At 41.8% G+C, this 26,896-nt stretch overlaps 2 protein-coding genes across 9 annotated transcripts in view; one reads left to right on the forward strand and one right to left on the reverse strand.

Moving 5' to 3' along the window:
* The first annotated feature begins 1,219 nt into the window (after nucleotides 1-1,219).
* On the forward strand, nucleotides 1,220-4,467 carry rpl8 (ribosomal protein L8). Its single transcript, XM_005733762.1, has 5 exons — nucleotides 1,220-1,400; nucleotides 1,488-1,629; nucleotides 3,191-3,409; nucleotides 3,502-3,617; nucleotides 4,271-4,467. Exons 1-5 carry the CDS (start codon nucleotides 1,263-1,265, stop codon nucleotides 4,427-4,429), a joined length of 774 nt encoding a protein of 257 aa, XP_005733819.1. The 5' UTR covers nucleotides 1,220-1,262; the 3' UTR covers nucleotides 4,430-4,467.
* A 1,404-nt stretch (nucleotides 4,468-5,871) lies between these two features.
* usp9 (ubiquitin specific peptidase 9) overlaps nucleotides 5,872-26,896 on the reverse strand; it is a 37,517-nt gene continuing 16,492 nt past the window's right edge. For 3 of the 8 annotated variants that reach the window (XM_013911042.1, XM_013911041.1, XM_013911043.1), the window contains exons 12-48: nucleotides 26,658-26,864; nucleotides 26,425-26,561; nucleotides 25,423-25,461; nucleotides 23,866-23,999; nucleotides 23,681-23,771; nucleotides 23,368-23,481; nucleotides 23,030-23,258; nucleotides 22,554-22,649; nucleotides 22,222-22,433; nucleotides 21,766-22,006; nucleotides 21,423-21,572; nucleotides 21,107-21,227; nucleotides 20,849-20,979; nucleotides 20,051-20,329; nucleotides 19,811-19,936; nucleotides 19,342-19,479; nucleotides 18,996-19,162; nucleotides 18,787-18,895; nucleotides 18,549-18,695; nucleotides 18,267-18,413; nucleotides 17,930-18,137; nucleotides 17,614-17,834; nucleotides 17,120-17,307; nucleotides 16,435-16,608; nucleotides 16,205-16,346; nucleotides 14,525-15,281; nucleotides 13,153-13,276; nucleotides 12,837-13,062; nucleotides 12,589-12,718; nucleotides 12,238-12,423; nucleotides 11,730-11,950; nucleotides 11,532-11,620; nucleotides 11,285-11,441; nucleotides 10,915-11,127; nucleotides 10,331-10,360; nucleotides 8,942-9,040; nucleotides 5,872-7,678 (exon numbers count right to left, since the gene is read on the reverse strand). In XM_013911042.1, the coding sequence (XP_013766496.1) occupies nucleotides 7,442-7,678; nucleotides 8,942-9,040; nucleotides 10,331-10,360; nucleotides 10,915-11,127; nucleotides 11,285-11,441; nucleotides 11,532-11,620; nucleotides 11,730-11,950; nucleotides 12,238-12,423; nucleotides 12,589-12,718; nucleotides 12,837-13,062; nucleotides 13,153-13,276; nucleotides 14,525-15,281; nucleotides 16,205-16,346; nucleotides 16,435-16,608; nucleotides 17,120-17,307; nucleotides 17,614-17,834; nucleotides 17,930-18,137; nucleotides 18,267-18,413; nucleotides 18,549-18,695; nucleotides 18,787-18,895; nucleotides 18,996-19,162; nucleotides 19,342-19,479; nucleotides 19,811-19,936; nucleotides 20,051-20,329; nucleotides 20,849-20,979; nucleotides 21,107-21,227; nucleotides 21,423-21,572; nucleotides 21,766-22,006; nucleotides 22,222-22,433; nucleotides 22,554-22,649; nucleotides 23,030-23,258; nucleotides 23,368-23,481; nucleotides 23,681-23,771; nucleotides 23,866-23,999; nucleotides 25,423-25,461; nucleotides 26,425-26,561; nucleotides 26,658-26,864 (6,417 nt within the window). In that variant the 3' untranslated portion in view covers nucleotides 5,872-7,441. The remainder of the gene's footprint in view (nucleotides 7,679-8,941; nucleotides 9,041-10,330; nucleotides 10,361-10,914; nucleotides 11,128-11,284; nucleotides 11,442-11,531; nucleotides 11,621-11,729; nucleotides 11,951-12,237; nucleotides 12,424-12,588; nucleotides 12,719-12,836; nucleotides 13,063-13,152; nucleotides 13,277-14,524; nucleotides 15,282-16,204; nucleotides 16,347-16,434; nucleotides 16,609-17,119; nucleotides 17,308-17,613; nucleotides 17,835-17,929; nucleotides 18,138-18,266; nucleotides 18,414-18,548; nucleotides 18,696-18,786; nucleotides 18,896-18,995; nucleotides 19,163-19,341; nucleotides 19,480-19,810; nucleotides 19,937-20,050; nucleotides 20,330-20,848; nucleotides 20,980-21,106; nucleotides 21,228-21,422; nucleotides 21,573-21,765; nucleotides 22,007-22,221; nucleotides 22,434-22,553; nucleotides 22,650-23,029; nucleotides 23,259-23,367; nucleotides 23,482-23,680; nucleotides 23,772-23,865; nucleotides 24,000-25,422; nucleotides 25,462-26,424; nucleotides 26,562-26,657; nucleotides 26,865-26,896) is intronic. The other 5 variants (XM_005733763.2, XM_005733767.2, XM_013911045.1 and 2 more) reach the window with 5 other exon arrangements.

The raw sequence follows: 26,896 nt of genomic DNA on the forward strand, positions 1-26,896 counted from the left end.
TAAATTTAGAAAGAAACTCATTATAGGCTACTATAAACATCCCTATAGCCCCCCAAAATTTTTCTTTTTGTTATTTTTCTATCTTCTACCATTCAATGTGTGAAAATGTTTGTAATCCAAATTGCTTAAAGGTAGCGTTTAGGTTTATTTATTCTGTATTTATGCTAAGATTGTGCTCCCATCATTTAACACATATGGAGTTTTAATACCTCAGTGCTGCGATTCTTCTATTTGCGACAATCGCTGCTTACTTCCGAGTTAAACTAAGAAAACGAGGACGAAGCCTACATTTCCCGTCGGCCCCCGCGGTGATTTCTCCGGAAGAAAACCTTGGCTTTTTCCTTTGCACTTCCTCTTTCCGTCAACGGAGTTTAGGTAGGATGTCTACTTTCTGATCCCCGTCCTAAAAATCTGTTCTAAATCCAGATTTAATTAGGCCATCCGCTTTAAAAAGACATTTCTAAATACCGAACAAGTGTATAAGACTAAGACCTAACGAGCATTTTAACGACAGACTTTTGATTTTAAGTTTTTTTTCGTGCTTGTGTGTCCCTGTTGGGCGACATGGCGCACTTACAGCGGTGTGCTGGTAGCTAAAAGGCCGGCAGCCTTTCATATGAGCAAATTTGGCAGGCTGCTAATAATTAAATTTGTATATACTCGTGTAAGTGTTGGAATAAAGGAAATTTGTGTTAAACCTGAACCGTTACTTTAACAAATTGACTTAACGGAGGCTAGCTTGGCGGGCTAACGACAGCTAGCATTATGAGAGATGTATTACTGCATATGAGAAGCCACACTCGCTTTGTGTAGTGTTTCAGCCACTATACCGACAAACATTCATAAGCTTTAAGTTAAAGTTCCCATAAAGGAAAACTTAATGTGACTTTACATTAGTAGCAGCCCTGTTAGCATTTCATATGTCAAGCCGACAGATACGTGTCTGTTTCAAGCTTTTAAAAACCAGTGGAACTCATTAAATCCCCACATTTAAACTCAGGCCTTTGAAACGTTTTCTTTAACTTGCTACTGGTTAAATGTTTGCTTTAAAGTGTTTTTATGTATCATAAGTTAAGGTTGGATCCATTCAATGAGGTTTAGCTTTAGTAATTACTACACAGGTCTGCTTAGAGGGGTAGCCACATGTTTCTCTCTGTTTTGACCTGTTTGATGGAGATGCTGGATTTAATTTTATCCTGTATTAAACAAGACACTAGAATGTAACTTTTTTTTTCATTAAATGCTCTGTTTTTCAGTACACGATGGGACGTGTAATCAGGGGACAGAGAAAAGGTGCGGGCTCTGTGTTTAAAGCCCACGTCAAGCACAGGAAAGGTGCTGCTAAACTCCGTCACATTGACTTCGCTGAACGCCATGGTTACATCAAGGGGATTGTGAAGGTAATTTGATGATAAATCCCAGCTGTTTTGGGCAGTGGTGAGGGTGGACGGATTTGTAATGTCTTTCCTGCTGGTTTCCCCTTGCAGGACATTATCCACGACCCTGGCCGTGGTGCCCCCCTGGCCAAAGTGGCCTTCCGTGACCCATACCGGTTCAAGAAGAGGACGGAGCTTTTCATTGCTGCCGAGGGCATCCACACCGGACAGTTCATCTACTGTGGCAAGAAGGGTAAGACGCTGAGCAAGGGTGTATGAGCTGCTCTTAGATTTTCATCTGTTGCCATGGATCTTTCCACAACGTGACGCTAATGCATGAATTATATTTCTGCGTCCGATCTTACACCATAGCTGGATCCCCATTTTAACCTTACGCCACAACCTGCTACATAATCTGGCATCCATCTCCTGAGAAATGTAACTAAACATCAGGTCGACACATAAAAAGATGACTTGAATGGCGTGGAAGGTTGAGGTGTAGGGATGAAAGTAGTTTCCGGTTACTATGCAAGTTATGACATAGATTTCCCACAGAAGTCTAAATCAAGCTTGAGAAGGAATTTTGGACCTCTGTCTCACTCAGACTCTCTTTTAAAGTTCCTGTTAAGATTGAGTGGCTTCAGAGGTGGCAGTAGTTCCAGGGAGCCATGTAATGATATGATTTAATGTTTTCCTGTCATAAAGTTAGTCACAGGAGTAATGATCATATATGATATAGGAGCTGATAGAATATGCAACATACAGAGCAACTTGACAAGAAGCTGCCTGAATGTTTTCTGCTCTTTCATAGTTTGGGTTAGTGCTGGACACACTTGAGATCTCAACTTCACTCTCTGCGTTTTCACTCATAAGTCTTAAAGTCCTTGCAGGATGTAGCTGTTAAAGTTGTTTTTTAGCTTTAGTCAAAGTGTAATTACACTACTTGATTACTTTTATTTGTATTTCCTTCTACATGAATAAAAATCAGCATTTCCTTCATTGATAATGGTGCTGTTGTGCAGAGAGTCAGCTGTTTGGGACTGCCGTGATGTTTTTTATTTTAATATCTGCTGACAGAAACTCAACAGTTTGAAGGCATTTACACACTTTTTTTTTTAACTTGGTATCTGTAGTTTTGGGGCTCTGGTCCACACTTGTGCTTTGTGGGGACAGAAGAAGCACCCAGTACCATGTGTTTGGTAGTAGAAGATGGTGACAGTTGCCCTCCTGTACTTGTTATGGGGTTGGAACCAGCAGCTCTATTCTGATATATAGGTCAGGACTTCAGCTGTCCTCAGCCACACTGCCCACTTCAGGGGGATCTCTGTTTTCCCCTGAGACTTTTAAGTTGTGGTTGTTAAATGACAAACATGATAACAGCAATTTTAACCATGAAGTGTGTAATGTTTGAGCTTTCATCTGCATGGTTAAATATTTTCTGGTCTAAAAATAAATCTGTTCCATTGGTGGTCCTTGATGGATAAAGTTATCTGAATGAACCACAAGATGTTTTAATAATAATTTTCAGTCTGTGTTGGTTCTAATTGAACTATTGTCTTATTTAGCTCATTAAGCAAAGATGAGCATCCGTGAAAAGCGCAGAAGAATCCTAGGGTGTAATCAGAGGGCGATTATTTGCTTTTGTGCTGTGCAGCACCTGCTTATCTGCTGCCTCGTGTTTCTGTTACATTTTTTGATTGCCTGTCTTCAGTCAGCCTCCAATGAAACGCGAACAGAGCTGTTGCTTAGGTGACACTGTTTTCAGATTGTCAGATGGAAGTTTGAAGCTTGTCCTCTCATCCCTTGTCCCACAGCTCAGCTGAACATTGGTAATGTCTTGCCCGTTGGCACAATGCCGGAGGGAACCATCATCTGCTGCCTTGAGGAGAAGCCCGGTGACCGAGGCAAGCTGGCCCGTGCTTCAGGAAACTACGCCACAGTCATCTCCCACAACCCCGAGACCAAGAAGTCCAGAGTCAAGCTGCCCTCAGGCGCCAAGAAGGTCATCGCCTCTGCCAACAGAGCCGTCGTTGGTAAGAAAGCGTAACGAAACAGCCGCGCATTTGATCTAGTCTTTGGACTGAGGAAAGCGTTTAAACGTGTCTGCCCTCCTTCTGTGGTGAAGGTGTCGTTGCTGGAGGTGGACGTATTGACAAGCCCATCCTGAAGGCCGGTCGTGCCTACCACAAGTACAAGGCCAAGAGGAACTGCTGGCCACGTGTCCGTGGTGTGGCTATGAACGTAAGTGAACATGAGCGTACCGGCACTGTGCTGCGATTAGAAACACATACAGGACTGCAGGCAGAGCAGCAGACAGATGCATGTATTTATGCATTGAACTGAAAGACATGTCATGTAGGCAGATAATCAGACTGTTATTTTGGGCATTGAATCTTTAGAAAAGTTTAATATGGAGCCCCATAAAAAGTCTCAGCACTGATGCAGATGATTGCCTATTCTCAGAGGTGGTGAAGATAATAGCTAATCACTCGGTATTACAGTTACCCTAATGGGTTTCCAGAAGAGTCTGCAGAACTCACACACACTGCAACGAGTCTGTGGGCGGGCGAATCTCAAAACGTTTAGAGGAACAACCTGCTTTGAGGTTTTAGATGGTGCTGCCTGTGTTGTCAGAGCACCAACCACATGAAGAAAGTCCATGTTTGAGCCTTTCTGGTCACAAAGAAAACAATCTTTATTAAACATATGAAATAAAGGCCTGTTGGTTCTGATTCTCAGAGCTAAGAGGCTGGTGAAAGGATGTTTATCACAATACCTGGTTGTGTGCTTGCTGTTAAATTAGTCAGTGAGGAAGAAAAGAGTAGAGGATGGATTCCCTTTTGAAAGTCCTCATACTAAAGATGCTTCTCCCCCCCTCTACTGTCCTCCTGCAGCCTGTTGAGCATCCCTTCGGTGGTGGTAACCATCAGCACATCGGCAAACCCTCAACAATCAGGAGGGATGCACCTGCTGGTCGCAAGGTCGGTCTTATTGCTGCCCGTCGTACAGGCAGACTGCGCGGAACAAAGACCGTCCAGGAGAAGGAGAACTAAATCTGACCGTGTTGATAATAAAAACCTGTTCCAAAACATTTGATTGGCTGAAGTCATTCCAGAGTCCACACCACATACAAAACAATGAACCCCATTTCAGTGAGGTGTTTAGATGAGCAGGTTTTCCTTGTGTGAAACTGAGTAGTTGCAGAATTTTAAAGGTGAAGCTGTGATATTATAATCTTAAGTTATATTTGACAGTGTTGACTTTGCTCAACAAGCTTTCAACATGCACAAACTTTGGGGAGTTTAAAAAAAAAAGGAATATAGTGGGGGGGGGGGGGTTCTTCCTGAGTTGTGATAATCAGGAGCAGGTGTTTCAGCTGTCACACCAGCAAAGCTTTAACACACTTTTTAAAAAAAAATACTCAGATGTTTTTTATCCCTGTTAAGGCTAATTAGTTTTTAATTTGAAACAATTTGTATACAAGTTAGAATTTGCATCAGGTTTAGTCAGATTTACTGGGGGAAAACAAATCACACTGAGGTCACCAGTTATTATTTTACTGTTTGGTGACAGGAATAACTTGTTATACCAAATCCCTTTGTCTTAATCTTTGTTTTTAGGTTATGGTCTTCTTTGAGGAGCGAGGGTCGGAATGTGTTTCCCTTATCTGAAAGATTTCAAAAGTTCTTTGGGGTTTTTTGGAAAACAAAATCAATTTTAGCTGCTTTAGTGTAGTGACCACTTCTAAACACTAGAGGGCATCTTATTGGGCAGGTGATTGAACTTTCAATGCATTGAAGTATATAAGCAATAAAATAGCCTGACCTTAGTAATTCATCCCTGCTCTCAGCCTTCTGAGTGTGACCCAGAAATCAGTAATAGTGAAGGGTACGTGGAAAACAGACTGGAGACTTGATGGAGGCGAAACAGCCACGTGCTTGGCAAGAGTTTGTTAAAGAGACTTAATTATTTTGCTCTTATGGCCACTATGTAAGATTCACACTTTCAACAAATACTATGTGCTTTTCAAAGTATGACTCCCTTGAAGTTGGGCCTTTATTAAGGCACAGATTCAGTAAAAGTCACACTGCACTGCAGAATCGAAAACAAGTCGAGTATCTTCTGAACTGTCCAACGCTTAAAAATGACACGCAGGCAAGATTCCATGTTCTTTATTTGCTAAGGGCGCAATGCTTTTTTTTTTTTGTTATATTTCTGTGCACAAAAAACCTCACAAAGTGAAAGTCCACATCGCGACTGTAGCTCCAGAATTCAACGTCACACCATGGCCAAAACAAAAGTCGGCAAAAAACAGGGCGCAGAACTCTGTACAGTCAAATATCTTCTTTAAAAATAACACAAGGACAAAAATGTTCCTCTTAAATCAAATTCTATTTTTTTAGTGAAATACAACAAAATAAATTCTATAAAATAAGAGCAAAATATTTAAATATAATACGGTGGGCAGAATATTTTCATTTGCAGGAGTATTTGGTATGTTTTTGACAAAATAAAAGAAAAAAATGAATAAAAAAAAAGAAAATTACACGCATTCAAGTTACCAATTAAATACAGTATTTACTGATGTTTACCTTTACTCCTACATAATCACAAGTTAGCTCAAGTTGCAACATGACTAACCAGCCGCTATTCTTACGGTAAAACCCTGCTGTGGGACCTACTCTCAAAGGTGGGGGTGGGTGGGGTTAGGTGGGGTGGGTGCTTGCTGCTGCTCAGGATCAGTCACATCATCCCAAACCGCAGCCAGATGCCAAACCTGACCAGCTCCACGGCAGAAAGGAGGCCGATGGGCAACAAAGTCTGTCTACGACTAGGCTCTATTGAAGAGACAGAAGCAAACCACACAGTCTATTATACACCAGAAAGCCCAGTACAGCAGTTCTGTTGCATATGTGTTCATTTTCCTATAGATGAAAGCTAAAGTTGTCTAACCCACCGAAACTGACTGCCAAATGTGAAGTTGGAGGATTATAATGTGCAATTGAAAAGCCACTTATTCATACATTGGTTCCAAAAAACAAAAAAAAGTATCGCCCTCTTTGTAGACAGGGTAGATGAGTAGAAAAAAAAGACAACCTAAAGGGAAACAACACCCCTCTGGAGATGTGGATTAAGAACAGCTTTTAGGTTGTTATGATCACAAGTCTTCCCATGGGCTACACTATTCTGGTGAGAAGCCATGCTAAATGTTACAGCATATTAACTAGAGCTTCAGAAAGGATTGAATTAATTACCAGAACCAAAAAAAAAAAAAAGAAAAGAAAGAAAAAGAAAAAGAAAAAAAAAGACAAAAGTGAGAGAAAGGCAATGAGTTTCAGAACAATGTTGCATCAATGCTGTTTCACATCAACCAAACACCATTAAAGTCCACCCAACCATTCCACGTCTCGCAGTAAAACGCAACCACAGCTCGCGGGTTGATTTGGCGTGGGTCGTAAGGTTGCCAAGGAGCTTAAGAAGAATATAATTATGATGATAACAATGCGTCCTTCTACAGGTGAATGACCAGAAACCGTCCGATGGCAGAACAAAGTTTTACTGCTGAGCATGGGTGATAAAACAAAGGAGTTGTTGTCTTCTTACAGTTTTTTTTTTCTGGGGGGGAATTTTTATTATTTATAATATCCATTTTGTTTTTCATAACATCTGCAACATCTCCCAACAGCAAACCACACAGAGTTATGCTACTGGGGAATCTGAACAGTCAAAAACATTAACATACTATGTACACCTTTTCGTCGTGTAGACAAGCGCATCAGCATCGTCAGCTCCAGGTAAATTTGTTTTTTTCGTTATTAGAACTCTTGTCCACTCCCTCGCCTCTGCAGCCGAGAACGGGCCCCTGTCGCACAGTCAGGCGGCCTCAGGTCAGGGGAGAGCGTCTCCCGCAGGCTGTCGGGGGGAGTGGGGACAGTGGAGAGAGAAGTGGCCAGGCTCTACCCTGCCCTGGGGCCAGAGAGAGAGAAAGAGAAAGGTGGGACCCGGCGAGAGGAGAGAGTGGGACGATGGAGGCTCGAGGCACAGCAGAGGAAGGGAGGGGGAGGTTACTCCTTAGGCGGGGCGGGCGCTGGGGTGGAGGTGGGGGCGGGAGCGACCTCCTCTGTGCCCTCCCAGTTCTCTTGTGCTCGCGGGCCTGTTCCTGGAGTGGTACCGGGGGCAGGGGCAGGGGCGGAAGTCTGGGTCGGGGCTGGGGTCGGAGCGGAGGCCGGACCGGGGCGCTGGGGGTTGTTCATGTGCTGAGCAGCAGGCCCGGTGTACGGCTGCCCGTGAGGGTGGTTGTTCTGTTCGGGGGGAGAGCGTGGAGAAAAATCAGCACATCATATAAGAAATGCACTCAAATGAAAACATGACATGCTTTAATTGCATCCACAGCCACGTGTTTTATGCACGTGCAACGCTGCTGGGGCCAATAACTCCAAACTAATCTAAACTGACAGACCTCACCTCTGCTGCTGAATCAGTAAAAACATCAGAGCCACATTTCTTCACTACAGTCAACATGTGCACCACAGATTATTTTTAGTCCGTGTTTGCTTGCTGTAAATGCACTAAACAGGAAATTACCCTGCCTTTCACGAAGCAGAACCTATAAAAAAATTTTTAAAAATCCCCATCTATGACTAGTAATGTATGTCTTCAGTAGGGATAAATGCCCTGACAGCCACAGAGTCACTCAAGGTGAAGCCACATGCCGCTTCCTGTCTACATTTTACTTGCACTTGACCTCAAAGACGGATGAAGTGTTTCTGATGAAAGAAATGAGCCTGGTGTGGTAAATTACTGAATACACAGACAAAACGTGCCTAAATCAGTGTAAAGGGATGAACTCAAGTACAGTTTGTACTCGGGGAAGCACACAAAGTTGTCTGCAGTGCAGCATTATCACAAACTGACAAACCTGAGTCACTGATTGTGTGAGTGCTTGGGCACGAAATAATACTCAGGAAAAAACACTTTTCACCATGGTTACCAGCATCATTAACAGATAATACAAGACTCGCTACGGGGATGGAAACCACTGTCTAAGACTGCGTTCTTTTACCTGTGCAATATGAAAACTCGAGAACATCCTGTCTCAGAGTGACACTGAAAAAACACTTCACAAGCTCCGCACTTCTGGGATGGATTTATTTATTTATTTTTGTAAAATCAGGTGTCGTAACCCCTCCCTGAAAAGTTTCCAGTTAAGCAAAAGTTGTTGGCAAACAGAAACTAGGAGATGTCATATTTCTGTGTCCCTGTTAAATCCAGAATTCATCTTAAAGTCTTTCCTCTCACACACCAAAGTTCAGAAACCCCATGTTCAGCTAGCAGGCCCCTCTGCTGTGGACCGAGCTCCCAGTTTGAGTATGGGAGACAAATACTTGAACTGTACTGTAAGATTATCCTTTTTTCTTTAGTAAAGAGCTGGATACTCTCTTAGTTATGCTGCTAAAAGCTTAGGCTGCTTTCTATTGCAAGTTCTTTTCCTCACATGTTATGATTTAGAAAGATAGAACATCCTTTGATGGGAATGGGCAGTAAGCTGTCCTCTGAGACACTACCTGCTGAAACTGGGTTGTTCCGGGAGAATGTGGGTACAGAGACGTATCCTCAGGTGGGGAGGAGTCCTGATCATCGGGTGCTTCCTGTTCATCTGGCTCCTAGAATAAAAGAGATGAATATATGTTTGTAATCACATATCAAGACAAAAACTGGAAATGTGCTCATCTATTTGAACAAAGTATAATAGTCTGACATCAGAGAGTAGCTTGTGTGGGAAAGTCAAACTTCCTACTGTGTTGTCAAGTAAATAAGGTTTAGGAGATTGAATTATGTGTGTGGGTGGCGTCTACAGCTGAGAGCATGAAAAATGGAGCTAACAGAAGGTGCACATGAACCTCTACTGTGGAGGTAATTTCAGTGCGTCGTTTTTAAAGGACAAGGCTCATTGGCATTTGTACTTTTATCATGCTATATCGAATAACATCAGCCTCATCGTTTTACAGTCTTATCTCTGAGGCAAGGTCAAGTACACATCAACATTACAACATGATGTAACGGACAGGACCTGAAAGCTATCTGAAACATCACGAGTTTATAAACTTTTCAATTTAGCTTTTGTTCATTATTTTGTCACAGATTAAAACTTAATACTATGAATATGATAAGTTCTGGCTTTTGATTTGATCCAAATAACAAAACTGACAGCTTCACATTAGGGGCTGCTTACGCCTTTAAGAGTAATGTGCAACCTTTGAGATCTAGAAATGTACAAATCTGCAAAACAGCGGCTAAAAAAGCACAACGGCTTAACAGTTAAAATACTGTAACTAGCATTGAATGCTCAAGTACAGCTGAGGCTAGGAGATGCAGGTGGCTGGCCGTACCACACTGCAAGTTGGGGAGGAAGCAAAAACTGGCAAAAGAGCACTAGACTGAGATTGAAGACTGGCTATGTCAGTGCTGCTGAGACTGGGCAACAGGACAGGAAGAGAACAAAGATCTGTTCACTGTGTGCAGCTGCGTAACATGACTTCTCATGCTTAGTTACACTACATAGCATCTCATATCTCACCAGTGGCCAGTACACCTTGCCTTTTACTTGAACAGCCAAGAAATGATTTATTTTATTTTATTTTTTAAATAAAATATCATGTACGCTCACAATCTGCTTTACCTACGCAGAGTGGACATGTACAAAATTGGAGTAGTTTACTCTAACTGCACATCCTAAATTATTTACATGACATTTATATTGAAAATACATGCAAAAGGCTCATCGTCATAGTGTTTCAAGCCTCTGACTAATCTACAAGAAACTCAAAGCTGTGCAATTCGATTTAAACTAGTGTTAAATGTGATGGAAGCTAAAACTGTTGTTTCTCTGCTGATTCTTTTGGTAGGTTTTGTCTCACTTCCTTCTTTTATGTCGTGGTGCCTGGAATACTGACCTTCCCTGGGCTTCCCTGAGTACACTTGAGCTGTGTATGGAATATTACAGGAGAAGTGTGTCATTTGACTGGATTTTCCATTCATAAAAAAAAAATATACAAGTAACGCATTTTAAGTGAAAACAACACAATCATATCTGTGTGTATTGTGAACTGCAGCCATGTAAACAACACAGAGTCAAACATGGTAAGCTGTACTTTAATCAAGCTCAGTTTCTTTTAGCTGAGCACTTAGATTCCAGATAATTTACTCTCTGTATGTTTAAAAAAAAATCAGGATACAAAGCTAAAAATACACAACACATTTCGTGCGTAACTACAAGAGGTAGAGAAAATGGTAAATTACAAATTTTCTGATCGGCTTAATATTCGATTAATCGCCGTGTTAGTACTCATACATATCCACATGTTAAATGCTGGTCATGTTAGACCATTCATTTGGGCTATTTGTGTTGAAGTGATGTGATACACATTCACATTCAGCCTCAGTCTTACAATATTTTTTCTGTTACCTCTCCCTAAGACTGCAAGATAGTGTTAAAGAGAATCTGTGGGTGTGTACAGTACAAGGTTAATGGTATTACCTCCTCGGGACAGAGCTCACAGGCCTTGGCCAGTGTCATACGTGCACTGTGAGAGCGCTCCAGGAAATATCCGTTGGAGGTCTCGTTGCTCTGAACAGGAGGTGACCAGTTGTTGTAGGTGTACTGTGGATTTCCTGTGTATGGCCTCCTTTCCAGCTCATCGCCCAGCCACTCCACTGCCCACGTCCACTTTCGCTTCAGGTCACCGTTACTCTGTACAGACAAGCACAGAAATGTAACAAACGTTTAAATGTTTTAAAGCTTCCAGTCTTTTCACATGCCAAAGCACATCAATATACCTCTTTCTTGTTGTTATGCTACTTAGTGCTTACTTTGGTCTGCATTAGTTAAAGAGAGACAGCCTGTTTACCTGTAAGATCTGGTAAGCCACAGAGCAGTTGCTGAAAAGGGCCACCATGCACTTAATGCACTGATAAGCTCGTTTCTGATAGTGGTTCTTGGAGCGCTGGATGGTGTCAAAAAGCCCATCTCTGTCATCGGGAATGCCCTTCAGCGCATTGTGAATCCTACACACACAAAAAGAAGCAAAGGAGAAATTTAAAACCACGTTCAAGTTTAAAAATTGTAACTTTCTGCACTCAGCAATCAAGTCTGACCTGTGTGTTTGCCAGGAGTCCTCGATGAGCAGGATTTGTAGCAGCAAGTCCAGGTAAGGCCTCAGCTCATAGGTGTACGAGTACGCCACCTGCAGACAATGTGTACAGTCTAAATACAAGCACTTGTAGACGTTTATAAGTAAGAAACCTATGGAGTTCTGAATATCATGTTGCTCTGAAGAAGCATTAGATGTTTACCTGCCAGAGCAGCTCACTGAGCACAGTGGAGGAGAACTGAGGGTTCTCCCAACAGCTGAAGCGAAGCAGCTTCACTGTCTCTTCAGAGTTGCTGCAGTCCTCAATGATCTTCTTCACGTAGCTCGTCCTCACAAACAGGATCTCTGCCACCAGCTGCTGCACAGGCATCACCGGAGCTGTCAGGTTGGTGTCCCCATATGGGTTAGGAAGAGGGGGATTACCTGCAGGAAATACAAAACAAAAGTTAAGATGGACTATCCTACAAATGCAGGCGGATATTAGCAAAGTCCCTCATTCATCATCTTTGAGAGCCCTCAGCTCCAAGCTGTGCCTACACAGCACAGAGGCTCAGAGTGGCTGTTTGTCAGTCACTAGATCCTGAGCAAGGATGAAAATCCTCACTGGGCTCTCACTAACCCTTTTCACACAATCACTTGTTCACTTTAACTGAGCTCATACAACTTGTGCCTAAAAGGAGAAGGGGGGGGGGGGAACCCCAACAACTCACCATTGATGGAGGACTGCATGCGTGAAGAGACGTCACAACAGCGAACCAGCTGAGAGACGACAGTGTAGAGCTTGCCCAGTTCAGCATACTGATACTTAATTGGAGGGCCAGGCCCCTCGTCCAGAGCGACCAACATGAACGTGGCAGGAACATTCAGCTTCAGCAGTTGCGTCTTTTCAGCCAGGCCTGCATGTGGCAGGAGTAATGACAGGTCAGAAGAAAGTAAAAGCATTCCAAGCACCAAATAACTTTAATTATTAAAGAACTGAATTATAATTTACATAAAATTTTGTAGAATTCATTGAGGAACAAATGTACATAAAAGCTTAACAATCTCTATGCGCTCCTTACCCAGATTGGCGTACATGACAAAGAGGTTGAAGTACTGCTGCAGATGACGGCCGTGCTCAGAAACTTCTCGTCTGAGCAGGTTGAGGACAGCTCTCAATAAGTGGTCACTTAGACTGAGGTTATCACAGCCCTAAAACACAAACATGAAATCAGTTGGAGTCCATCAAAGGCATCGTGTTAACATGTGAGGCCAGACAGAGCGAATTAAAGTCCTTTTTCCAGTGCCGAGATGCAAGCCTGGCACCAACCTGAGCTGAGGGTCCAGGCGAGGCAGTGGGGGAGGGGCAGGGGCCATCTTGCAGGGAGAAGTGAGCGATGAAGACAATGAGCTTGGCAAATGCCCCACGGACCTCAGCGCTCGGGCACTCGAGCAGGTACTCAGAGAACCGGTTAGGATAAGCAAACAGAACGTTGTGTGCAAACCAGTAGCGTACATTCTTACTGTGTCTCAGCAGGATGCAAAGGGCATCATACCTAGAGGGGAAAACAAGATAAACATGTGTAAACAAGGGCTGGAACACTTGAGGGAGGAAAAAAAAGGAAAAAAGAAACAGCAAGGCTCACCAGTCACTGGCAGGACCCCGTACTACTTTCTTGGTGTGAAAACCTGTGCTGAAGAGAAACCTAGCAGCCAGCTGAGCACTTATCATAGCAATCTCCTCTGCCTCTGGCAAAAGGTGGTCTTGTCCTAAAAGAAAGAGTAGCGGTTACCAAAACAAAGAAAATATTCCATGTAACTGCAGCTAATTCTTCAGTGCTTAAACATGCAACTAAGGCTTCACCCAACTACTTCTTCTTAAAGTAACTACTGCACATCAACAGAGCTGGCTAAGAAACACACAAAGGAAGTGAAATATGCAACTCCACTGGAGTGTGTAAATAGCAAACAGACATTTCCTTTGTTTGGAGTTAGATGAAACATGAAATGCACATAATGAAACAGCAGATGGGAAGTTGTCGGCTCACAAAATGAGGCAGCAACTTAAAGGCTCAGAGCAAGATCAAATAAAATGTGAAACTACCTAAACTGACACTGTTTTCTTATTTTCTTATGATCAGAACAAATTCTGTGTTTTTGGGGTAGTGGCATCACTGGGCTCTGGTTCAAATAATAATGCATCAGAGCTTTGTAATGCCTAACACAGAGGTAGTGCAGTATTAAGCAGTCTGTGCTGAGCTACTAAACATCAATTTTTTCCCCCCTCCATGAGAATTTTATTTATAACATTGAGTTGACTGAGATAGATATATAGATATCTATCTATCTCTAATTGCCTGCCTTATCTATATATATATATATATTTTTTTTTTTTAGGCATAGATTAGTGATACAAATATTTTTGGCAGCAGCTGTATCTTTAAGAGAGAAGCTTTGAAACCCACAGATCAGATACAATGAGGAATTAATCAAAAAGATCAAAGTAGGTTTCAGGGGGAATTTAAGAGCACGGCCATTACTGGAGGAACAACACAATCTGTGCATCAGTAATGAAATACATGCTATTATTTTTCATACAACCTGTCAACATGAGTGGATGGTTGGACTGTCTTATCTGAGTATTGTTTATTTTATTCTCGCTGGTATCACTTTATCGATTGCCTGTTTTCATTGCCATCTTGTTCAGGTCTCCCTCTCTTAAGAGGCTTTCCAGATTACATGGACCTTACCTTGATTAATAAAATGATCAAACACAGCTATATTAGCTGGTGTTTGCAACCATGATTTACCAGCATGATATCTGGCAGCAGATGGCTTTGTAAACATCTGCTACAGTTAATGTTTCCAGTATTGGAACCATGTCTCAAAAGGTCTGAGCAAACATAAAGCAAAAAGAAACTAGCACTAAACTAAACTCTAGCTAAAAAGAGTCATTCGTTTTTTCGGATCCAAAGAGTTAGCTCTGAATTTACCCGCACACACAAAACTGATGCATACCTGGAGGAGGGTTTAAATAGACACTGTTACAGGTCAGAAGTTTCTTAATGAACTGGAAATATTCCAGGCTGTATTGCATTCGGTTGTGCATGAATTGGACGTTCTGTTTGCGGACGCTGCACTCGATAACACCAGGCATCTTGACCTGATGCGGCTTAGTGGAGGAGATATTCAAGTCCGAGATGTATTTGACAAGCTCGCTGTCCTTGTCCATTGAGTCCATACGTTCGTAGAACAGGATGTAGGCATTCCACCAGCGTTTCTGCCTCCTGTACGACATCCTTTTCATCATATGATCAAAAACCTCGCCCATGTATTCCCCTCCAAAGCACTGGTTCTTCATTTCCTCCTCATCGTCCATCTTGCACTCAGTCACATCACCATCATCAAATTTATACCAGCGGTTCTTCTCACCATCACCCCCATTCCTCTGGATTATATACGAATAGTAGTGTCCGCCACTGGCCTGGCCTGAGTGGACCAGCACTCCCACCAGGCGATACTTGGAGCTGCCTGGTGGCGTCGGTTCAGAGGGCTCATTCTGTTGGATAACCTGGTTTTCCGGATTTACGTCGTCACCTTCTAGCTTGGCCACACCTGCTACCGTGTACGGCTCCATGTCGAGCTCCCTAGGGAACTCAAAATAGTCATTAAACTTGATGGCACACTCCCTCTCCCAGTCATAGTCGAAGCGCTTCAGCTGGATAGCGAGGACAGGAGGCAGCTTCTTGATCAGCAGACGTTTCACTGTGTCCACCTGACAGGGAGAACAAGCATCACAGATTATCTACGGCTCCTTTAAAGCAAAAAGCATAAAAACAGGTGAGGAAAAGGGAACTGGTGAGAAGTTAAACAGAGGACAACAAAGTTTGTTTAGATTCAGTGTGAAAATGATGGTAAAAGTTGGCGTGAATTTCCCATGAGCAGTTACAAGTAGAGGTGGGAATCACCATACATCCCACGATATGATATTATCACAATATTTAACTCACGATACGATATTATCACAATATTTAACTCACGATACGATATTATCACAATATTTAACTCACGGTACGATATTATTGCAATTTTTTAAAATATTTTGCGATATTCAGATTCTGTACATGAAGGTAAACGTTTTCAATATTCATTTTATCTAATATCAAAGTCTCACACTCAGTCTTTCTCTCATTTCAGTCAGTTTTATTGTTGACAAACTGAACGGTTTGTATTACAGTCTAGTCCAACTTAACTGAATGCAACCATCTGGTACAATTATAGCTATTCTGAACTATGCAATATGAAAACTATGCAGCCCCTTCAGCAACTGAAGAATTTGAAAGTAAATTAAAACAAAATATAATTTTACATTAAATAAAAAAGTTTTAAACTTAATTAAAATAAAACATGTCTTAAATTAAAATAAGTACACTGTCATGTTTATTGCTGCCAAAAAAAAAGTTAAACACATTTGGACAGTGTCAGGATTCTTGCTCAGAAAAAGGATTAACATGCTCTGAAGTCAGAGCACGTTCCAGCCCACAAAAACCTTTTTTGTAACAAAATATAGATTTCTGCTGTCCCTGTATCGATACATTATTAGCAAACAAAATATCACGATACTACACAGTATCGATTTTTTCCCCCACCCCTAGTTACAAGCATCACATACTAAACAGAAGGACACCAACTTCTCACCTTTTTGTTACACTTCTCACAGTGGTAGGCGTTTGCTCCTTCCAGCAGATCTCCTTTTACATACTGCTCCATTGAGTCCAACAGGTTCTGATGGTTTCTGATGTCTACATTGAGTGTTGTGAACGACTCTTCACACTCATATCTGACAACACATTTTTTGTGGGTTAAGTATACAGTGTCTTAAACTGCTGCCCATATTCAGTCACCAAACACAAAGTATGTGTACTTACCTGTGTGGGCATCCTTGACAGATTTTCTGGTCAGCAAAAGATCCTCCCAGCACCTTACTGAGCATGGCAGGGTGGCCCAGTGCTTTTAAAGCCTCGTCTAAACTGTCCACCAAAGAGTTGAAAAACTCCAGTGCATCATGCTGTTCCCTCAAGTTAACTGGCTCACCCCATAACCTAAAACAGGAAGACACGGATACATTATGGTTGCTACGTTGGTCGCCTTGCTAGCAAACACTGACACCACCACAGCTCTGAAAGCATTTATAGCAGTGCTGAGGGCACAGGCACTCAGATACAACATCAACTTCGACGCTGGTGTAGGAGTAAAAGACGTTGAAGCTGGAAGCAAAGAAATCAACAAGTTTCTTTTTCCCCCCTTTCGACGTCTTTTTCTTTTCAGAATAACTGTATAATCTGGGACACGCTAAGCTTCTATATTGATGTGGCATTGACATTGTGGTAAAAACGGACATGATCATAGACTGCGTCTTCAACTCAACCGCTGTGGTACCCACGGCTGGCTGAAAACAACACAAAAATGCCGCCTGTGGCAGGAGATCTGACATAACTTCTGGAATCCCCCATTCGCAAGGACGAGAACATTTGGTATAAGAGCCCGCTAGACTTCAGGAACAGGTAACTAGGCAAACTGCTGATGCTCAAAACAAATGAGTCTTTGCAATACCTGAACTGTTTCCAGAATCCCCTAGGGACGTAGTACTGCAGTCTGGATGCAGCCAGGTGGCCAAAGATGACCTGCAGGTGACGCAGGACCCCGATGTTGTACTCTTTCCTGTCTTCTGACTTACTAGAAGGTTTGTCATCAAACTGGTGATGATAGCTGAACACCTCATCACGAGGATCTACATTGCTCTGTGGAAACAAAATACGCAGGTGAAATATTGATATCCACATGTGTCATTAAATCTAAAATTGTTTATCGTTTTTAACTGCTGCTGTTTAGTTGGGAAAACAAATCATAGCAGCTAAATGAGAACTGGGAGGGAAAGTCACTGTGTGAAGTGATTTGCTATTTGGTCTTGTAATTATGCTGCCCTCAGCTCCAAGCTCTACCTACATGACCTCCATGCTTATAGTTGGCCAGTCTGTCAGTCACTGGATGCTGATAAAGGATGAAAACTGGGACTAAATCTCTTGCAACACAAACTCTCACTGTACCTCATTCTCCTGCTTCTCATCCCCCGACATGTCATCATCCACATCGGTCCCCGTGCCCTCAATGGCAAGGATGCCATTGCGGATAGGAGGGATCATGTATAGCTGCTGAATGACAGAGTTCATGTAACAAGTGGCCCCAGCGTTCTTCAGACCTACAAATCCTTTGTTGGGCCGTGGCCCCACTGGAGGCAAATACTCCCACTCTGTCAGCGTCTCACAACCTAGATGGAGAACAAAGTAAAAACACCCTCATGTATACTGTAATTTACAAGCTGCTTGGGCGGCGTCATCTCTAAAGCCAAAGCAATCTCCATACCTAAATAGTACATGTCAGTCAGAGTGTCGACTATCTGTTTCAAGTTGCGGACACAGCCAACAGCCAGCGCCACGAGGAGCTCAAAACCAGCATTGATGGAAGCAGGAGTGCTGCACACTGGGATGGCCTGCTCTGTGGGGAACTCGCCAGTCTTCATGTACTGCAGGTAAACATTAGATGCTGGGAAGATGAAGTCATCAATCAGCTCCTAAATCAAGCAGGAAAAAAAGGAGAAGAAGAAGATATGGTTTCTTAGTGATGTTATGTGAAACAAGAAAAATACAGGATGGACATATTCTCATTATAGTAGCACTGTTTTCATGAATGTGTGTTTCACCTTAATGAGGTTTGCTCCTCCCTTCTCACAGCCGATGTAATACTTCTTCTCTGGGGTTTGGAAGGCAAGCAGCTCTTTGGTGACTCCAAGGTGGCCCTCCAAGATCGTCTCCTCCACTCCAGTTTCCCCTGTCCTCTTCACTTCGTCCTGGCAAATGAAAACATACAGTACAGCCTCACTTCTGCCTTAAATAACTAGTTGAACAACAGCATATATTATAATTCCTTACACATTTTGCACAGCTAAAACAAATCATTAACAATGATTAAAAGGCTCTTTTACCCGTATTCGTTTCAGCCAGTCGATCTCATTGTTGAGCAGCACCTCAGCGTTTGGCAGGTTGATGTTGCTATTGTAGGCATAGTTTAATAAGTGTCTGAGCAACGTGAAGTAGTCCCCAGCATGCTTGGCTCGCTCTTTGGCCGTACTCTGGAAACAGACATGGATTAAGTTAGGATTCTGTTGTGTGGACTGCAGTAATGTTATGGTATTAAAATACAAAAGAAATATAGCCACTCACCCCTAGTACAGTAAAGAGGAGGGTGATAAAAAAGAGAAGGGGTCGATGGCCCATACAGCACCTAGTTGCCATAAGGAAGAACTGCTCCTGGGCCATTTGCCGCACCGATCTGTTGAAAACAGATTTCAAAATCAGCATCATGTCTCCCCCACCCAAAGCTTAAATCTCATGCCTCAGAAGGTGGCTAGAATGCAAACTGGTATCCTTACTTGCTGTGGCAGTGTAGCAGCAAGTCTATGATGAAGGTCTGCCACGCCTTCTCTTTACTGAGTGTGTCCAGAGCTGTGGGCATGAGGGCAAAACACAGTGTCATCACCTCCAGGGCCTCACAGCACACCTGCTCATCCTCTCCATCTGGTTCCTTTGCTGCATTCGTCTACAAAAACAAAGACAGATAAAGGTCACCAGGCTGATCAAAACCTCATATAGATTTAGACTTTTGCTGATCAAGCTTTAGCATTCTTTCCTCATACATCAAACACCTGATGGCAGACAGTTTAAAGTGCTGCTGGAACACAGTCAACAAAACACATCAGCATTCAGAGTCATTTTTACCTTCTCATAGATTTTGCTGATTTCCTCATTGGAACTGAAAACAAGCTGCACTGTACCACAGCCTGATGCCCACACAATTTTCTGTATAGCACGGATCACACAAATGTCCGGGATGTACTTCGATGCCTGGAAGAAATTCTAGTGAAAAAAACAGTTCCAGAAAATCTACTGTTACAGACATAATAGCTCAAATGGGTCTACTCATCCAGTGTTTGCTTGAATATATTTTATGCTTTTCATATCAACATATAATAATTATAACTATATATCAACCTACTTATGTCAGCCCTTAATCGCAGCCCTTTTAATGCTTATAAACACATTTGCCTTTATCATAAAAAATAATTATTTATTTCATTTTTTTTTTTTTTTTTTTAAAGGTAAGATACCGTGGCCTCCCTACAAAACCAAACAAAAAACAATTTAAAAAAAGAAATCAGTTCCTTTAACTTATCTCACTAAAATTTACCTCATCAGAAATCTGCTGGGCCAAGCGAATGGCTACATTTCGTAGCATGCATTCTGAGGCAGGGTTGGGGATGTTTTGCAGGGCACTCTGGAGGACCAGTGCCTGGTCATGAGTAGCCTGATTTATCTGCAGAGAGGTGTTGAGAAAGAAGCAGGCACGTAAGAGTATGGCAAGCATATGTGCTAGTGTCAAACAAGTAATACAGGTTTGTCTATGTGTGCATCATGAGTGTGACCTAACCGGAGAGACAGGAATATTTCCCTCTGCATTAGGCTGGCAGGCCTCAGCAACAGCCTTCACGTGTCCAAAGCCTACTGCAGTCAGGAGGAGCTTGGCGATCTTGAGCGCATTGAGGTAAGCTCCACGCCGTGTCTCCATGTCAGCAGATGGGAGGAAGTTGTTTCTGGTGAGCATGCTTAAAACCAGGGGCAGACCACCGCTTTTCAAGAAATTATACTGGAAGTCGCTGGCATCCTCGCCCAGAGTGGCACTGGCTGGCATCAGCAAAGCATACACAACCTGGAACGCACACAAGAAAAAAAATCAATCTTACATTTTTCTAGCACGCCCCACATCCAAGAATCAAACAGGTTCAAAAGCCACACCCCACAGCCTTTGTCAATTGTTGGGACTGAAAGTTTAATCTGGATGAAACAACCAGCATGGCAGCTTCAGCAAACTCATTTTTAAAAACACATTCTCAGCAAAAATCATATTCATCCAATGTATGTTTATTTCATTTTTCTCCCTTGCTTGTCAACTCCCCATAGGCAGTGACTGCATGCCCTATTAGTGGAGGAAAAAAAGTTCTTTAAAAACATAATGAGGGCTGGGGGAAAAAAAAAAAACCCTAACAAAACTCACTCCTGTGTAATATTCCTATTAAATACAGATTACACTATAAAATTACAGGTGCCATTGGGGTTGTTCCACTGCTGGTCAATGTACAGCAGCATACATTATGCAAATCTGATAATGAAGGGTATATAGATAAAAGGGAACACAATGTATAACAAGGCAGGGCACAGTGACACTCACCTCAATGAGGTAGAGCACTTGTGAGGGTGAGGGGCCAAAGAAGCGTGAGTCCAGAGAAGGACTCAGGCTGTTCTCACCAAGCTTGGCATGGTCCAGACAAACAGCTCTCAGATTCTCCACTGTAGTGTTATCTAAGGACAAAGAAACCGCACAAACAAGACCACTTAAAATAACACCGTCTGTGTGCATTAGCATAGGAGTACATTATCACCAAGCAACCTAGGTGTGTAATATTGTGAGCACAGGTGTGTGTAATACCCGGGGGCATGAGTTTCATGAGATCTCGAGCTCCATCTCTAAGCAGGGGCATGTTAAGGTTACACCCCAGGTCGGCCACTTGCCACAGGAAGGAAATGTAGCGCAGATGCAGCGACATAATCTAAAAGAGAGCAGAGGGTGTTACAGTACGTCTGCTTACATACTGAGCAGCACATAATTGCATTACTGCATCATATTTAGAGGGGTCTGATTAACTATCAACTAGCACTTGTTAGTGCTGTACAAGTATATGGAATATATATGGAACATGGAAACTGCATGTGCAGCTTATGCAGAATCTATTCACTTTACTTACCACACCCGGAAGACAGCTCTCCACCTCAGGGTTGGGGCCATCACTGTAGTGGTTACCGTGGTTACCAGGAGAGCCAGTGGATGAGTCAGATGAGCTGTCTGGACTCGAGGGCATATTGGCACTCACCTGGGTCAGCTTGGCTGTGATAAGCTGTATAAAAACAGTTACCGTGCAAGGAAACATTTTTATTTCAAAGTCTTAATATTGGTATAGGCAGCATTAATGCATTATTAATAAAGAGCAAAAATAAATATATAAGGAGTACATTAAAAAAAATTATCACAGTACAGCAGCTTCAGCAGAGTGATTCTTTTGTCAGTCCAACAGAATATCACTCTCTCACCGTTTTGTCCTTCAAATTGAGCTGTCCAATCAGCTTCCTGTCGTCAGCTGGATCAACAACCTCTCCACCAATAAAGAGCTCGATCTTGGTATGGGCAGCATTTGCTTTTATCCTGTTTAGAATACCACGCCGAACCGAGCCAATTGTGTCATTTGTGTGTGACCAGATATCCAAATCATCCACCTGTCGACCTTGGTTGGGGAAACGTACAATCAATGTGATATGCTTCCCACGGAAAGCTCTGCAAGAAGAAAAGAGTAAAGAGGTTCAAATAACTGAAATATAGTAAAAGTAATGTCAACACCTTACTTATCTCATGAAGAGAAATGTTGCAAAATGTTTGTGCTGTAGTTTTGTTTTCATGTCTCATGTTTTTATTTGTCAATCGGATGACATTCGACAAATGAGATATGGGCATTTATGATAACTGAATCAATGATGTAATTGCGACAGTACCTTGACATGGGCAGTATAGTCCTCTCTTCATGATAGTCACTATCACACTCATTGATGTACTCCTTAAGCACAGTGAGAACTCGTACCATGCGGATGGCCTCCTGACGGGCACAGTTAATGCTGTCTTTATCTCCATCTAACACACAAAGGGTGTCGTAGGATGCCTTCAGGCGGTCAAAACATGACTGGATGAAGTCTTCGTGAATTTCAACCTAAAAGGGGAGACAAGAAAAAAAATGGTCAAAGACTTCGATATTACTAATGTATATAGTACATTTGTTAACTGACACATGCGAACTAACAATTTGGAACAGCAAATGAAGTCACAGTACCTGGTTAACTTGTAGTTTTGGTCCCAGATTGGTATAGATTTCTTTCAGCAGGTCTATGGCTCGGTTTGCAATGTCGTCACTTCCTTGAATCACCACCTGGGAGAAAACAGAAGAGCTGCAAGTCAGTCTTTAATGCATTCATGTGTGTGGATGTCTGAGATAAGTGCACAGCAGCCTCATCTTTAAAGGCCATGTGAAAACATTAACAACCCAAACATCAGGTAGTTGTGTGAAGCTTCAAAGCTGCAGAGCATGCACAGTAAATCTTTATTAAAGCACCTAAACAGAGAATTTGTAAGTTAGACATCTTAGCTCTGGGGCACTAAAGTGGCAAGAAAGGTGAAAAAAAAGAGAACGTGATTACAATCTTCAAGGTACAATTTTTTTCTCCTATATCAAATTCTCATGACCTTAAAAAATAAATGTTAAAGAAAAATAAAATGTTCATGTGTGCCTGTTGCAACTTCTCTCCTCACCCTCCAGAGATAGTCCAAGCCTATTAGTTCCAGGTCATCCATCATGTAGGCCCTGCGCTTTGCTACCAATTTCCCCTCCCTGCAGTTGACAGCCTTGAAGAACCTCTCAAAGCACTTCATCCCATTTTCTGTCAGCAGAGAGGGATCCAACTGCAAAACATTGTTCTCAAAGAAGTCCTTATTGATGTCTGGGTCCAGATCTGGCTCGTCACCCATCAGTTTGGAGTACCTATTAAGTGATGGGAAAGAAACACATCGTTCAGAAAGCATACTTTGTGATTATCAAATTTCAATTAAGAAACGAATTATGCCATAGGCAAGGAGAAATAGAGCCATACCATTTAAAGCAAGCCTCACGGTCACAGAGAAACACTGCGTTCTCAGCCAGACACTTCCAGATCTGCTTGGCCTGCGGGGCACACAGCCACAGCTGGCCATCTTTTAGCAGAAACCTGGTACATACAAATTTAAATTTAAATGGACCCTGGTGGCCAGAAGGTCAGAGTGATGTTGACGCAATATGTGGACTTGTATCATATTTGCACATTTTTACACAGGATCCTACCTTGTTTCTTTCTTTTTCCCTCCAAGGAGTACTACTTTACTACTACATTTTATATATTTAACTATGCAATGCCCAATGTAATGTACCTCAGGAAGTTGAGCCTTTCCTGGACTTCCTGGACATGGCTATAGCGGCTTCCTGGTCTAACTGTCTGTGGGTCGAACTCTGCTTGTTCCTCTGAAAAAGAGACATGTTGAGTCACACAGCAGGTTGTACACAATTCAACTGCCACAACTAATATAGAGGACCATATCTGGTCTGACCAAAGTACCTTTAGACAACTGCCTCATGGTCTCCATGTAGGCTGAGAGGTTCTCAGCCACAAGCGTCACCAGAGCGTGGTTATGCTGCAGCTGGTTGATCAGGTCATGGCGATAAAAAACATGAGGACTTCTCTGAGTTTGACTGAAGAGAGAACAGCAGGATGATTGGTGGATATAGGCGGTTTTAAAGCAGTGAGTAAAAACACAAGACTGTTGACCAGCCTGAAATTGAATCTACATACTTTTAGTGATACAACTGTGATTGAGAAAACATAGCAAGACTGATTTCTCATATGTCTGTATTAGGGGCATAAATAAAGCAGCTTTTATTGCATCTGTGTGTGTGTATGTATGCTATAGAATAACCAGCAAAGAAAGTCATATCAATAAAGGCCATTTCATGCCTTATTTCCACAAGAATGTTTTGGTCTGAAAATGAATAAGCCTGCAAACCTGTACTTTTGAGAGCCAGTATAAACCATAAAGAGTCCTGCAAGAATCAGCAGATACTTAAAAATAATTTTAATATTTTTTCTTTTCCCCCATCCCATTATACTCATCAGCTATATTGTCTTATAAGAACAACTTTAAAAAAAAAAACAGTACAGTGATGACACCAATTATCAATTTGAATTCATAAAAAAATATAACATTAAAAAAAATATATAACACTAAAAAAAGGGGGGAAAAAACATGTTAACATAAATGAGACATGTGGATCCAAGGCATGAAATACCCCTGATATTTTTGCATTGAATGATTTGAGCTGAAAGGCATCAGGAAGAGCCGGGCTCCATCTCAAAGGACCTTTCATTGAGCTGTGCAACTCACTACTAGATTAAATGCTGTGTATGCACCATGGCTCCCACCAAGAAACTCCCACCAAGCGTCTCTAGAGAAATTAAACACACTAGAGTTTATCCAGTGATGGCTGTTCTTCACCTATTAAATAACTACATTTTACATCATTGAGTAACTGCTTTGAAAGAATCAACCACACCCTGAATGTATTAATGTCACCATAAATACCGAGATTACCCTGATTCTGTTCAAATCTGAGAGCATAACATTAGTTACTCATGTAAGCAGTCCACAGACCTGTCACACTTAAGTTGTTAGAAGCCTCATGTGACTTCAAAACAAAAATCCTTACTAAAGACAGTCATCAATTACAATTATGAAACAAACTGATGCAACTTTGGTATATAAGCTATAATTCTCTGTAGGACTCATTTTTGCTCTTAAGGGGAATTGCTCCTATAAACAACCTGACAGCTAAGCAAACACTTGCCACCTGGGTCACCAAGGTTTCAAACAACACAACATTAATGATAAAAGTTAATGCAATTTAGAGCTGTCCTAATCTTGCCTGACCTACACATGCACAAACTTTAAGGAATTTGAATAAGCAGTAAGTCATTTGAGATGAAACCCATGAAGGAATTGCTTAAGCGTATTCACGGCAGGGATTTTGCATTTTTTATACATTTTAATATGTCAAAGAGAAAGTTAGACTTGACGTAACACAGAAATAGGAAGAGCCCTGGAATTAGCATTAAACTTACCCCGCTAAGCTCGTTTGTATGTAAATTGGCATTTTCTTTCTGAAAAACAACAGGCATGTGTGCTACATATTTTCTACAGTTACTATTAAAGAAAAACACTACTCCAAGTCTAAACAATTTAATGTTGCACAATCAAACTTAAATTTATTATAGTAACTTTAAATCAATGCTACTCTGGGGCCTGAAGACCCTGAGTTGCTAGAGTACTACAGCTTAAAAAAAAAAAAAGAAAAGAAAAGAAAAGAAAAAAGAAAAAAGAAGGGGGGGGGGGGCTGCACGATAACCTGATTCACTCGCAGAACAAGCTTTAATGTATGCTTGACTTACACTTTGGGAAAAAGCCAAGTGTTAATAATTAAATTGATAATGGCTGAATTCCATTAAGGTATATTTGTGATCTGTAAAGTTGCTCAGATGAACTTAATTAACTAATATTATTTACTGGACAGAACTAGTATCGTGTCTATAAAGTATTGTGTATTTTGACTGGCATGATGCGATCTTATGTAAAAGCTTTTGGTCCGAATTAAAGCGGAAAGTGCAGCTTTTCAGCTCTTTCCAGTGTATTCAAAACAAAACAATGCTCACCAACCCATGCTGCTTGACTGATTTACTGAGAGATATTGAACAAATAAGGAAAAAAAACAGGTTGTCCAGCTTTGTTGGTTAGTGCTGATGGATAATTAGTGCACTGGAATGAGTTGCAGACAAAAAATGTTATCTTACAGCGGTGTAATAAAATGTAAACTGCAATGCCATTAATTTTCTGAAATGCAAAATTGACACGCCTCAGCCATTGGGATAAATGCTCAGCTCAAACACAGAAAATTATGTTTTCTTTATGAGTGTTCAGGCATTCTGTGCAAAATAAATATAAATAATTCATTATAAAGCATTAAAAGTACAGTAAATGATACCTTTAAAAAAATAATAATAATCGCCAGTATTAGAACTGTGCTTTTTGTGCATTTATGTAGGAATATATTTCCACCATGACCTTACCTGAGGTTTTGAGGAGCTTCTCCAAAGAGGCTACAGATTTCTCTGATTTGCTTAAGGGCAGGGATCACCCATTTGTCATTGGTTCGTAGCTCCTCTATGAAGCGATCTATCCATTGAATCTTCTGGGTGTCTCTGTCCTGTGAATGAAAATTAAACATCATCAGTATAGAGTTAAGAAAGACCAGCCTATTATTTTCATATTTTTGGAGTCAAACATAAACCGCAGCATGTACCTGTGAGCAACTATAGTCCAATATCTTGATGTGAGCACTGAGAGCCTGGTCCATGATGTCTACAGGCACATCATCGCTGTGTGCCAGGTTCCACAGCAAGTTAAGGACCTTGTGGGCCATCACACCATCCTTATCATCCTCAGCCAAGCGGCGAATAAGTTCCAACAGTTTTTCACGCTGCTTCTTGCTGGCATTGGTCCAGCTTGCCTATAGAAGTTGGGGGGGGGGGGTGTTACAGT

This window comes from Pundamilia nyererei, unplaced genomic scaffold (genome assembly GCF_000239375.1).
Source record: "Pundamilia nyererei isolate P.nyererei 1_Seehausen unplaced genomic scaffold, PunNye1.0 scaffold00055, whole genome shotgun sequence".
Taxonomy (NCBI): Eukaryota; Metazoa; Chordata; class Actinopteri; order Cichliformes; family Cichlidae; genus Pundamilia; species Pundamilia nyererei.

Coding starts and splice junctions, on each gene's coding strand:
- rpl8 (XM_005733762.1), top strand. CDS start 1,263: ATGGGACGTGTAATCAGGGGACAGAGAAAAGGTGCGGGCTCTGTGTTT. Junction 1,630..3,190: donor CATCTACTGTGGCAAGAAGG/GTAAGACGCTGA, acceptor CTTGTCCCACAG/CTCAGCTGAACATTGGTAAT. Junction 3,410..3,501: donor TGCCAACAGAGCCGTCGTTG/GTAAGAAAGCGT, acceptor TCTGTGGTGAAG/GTGTCGTTGCTGGAGGTGGA.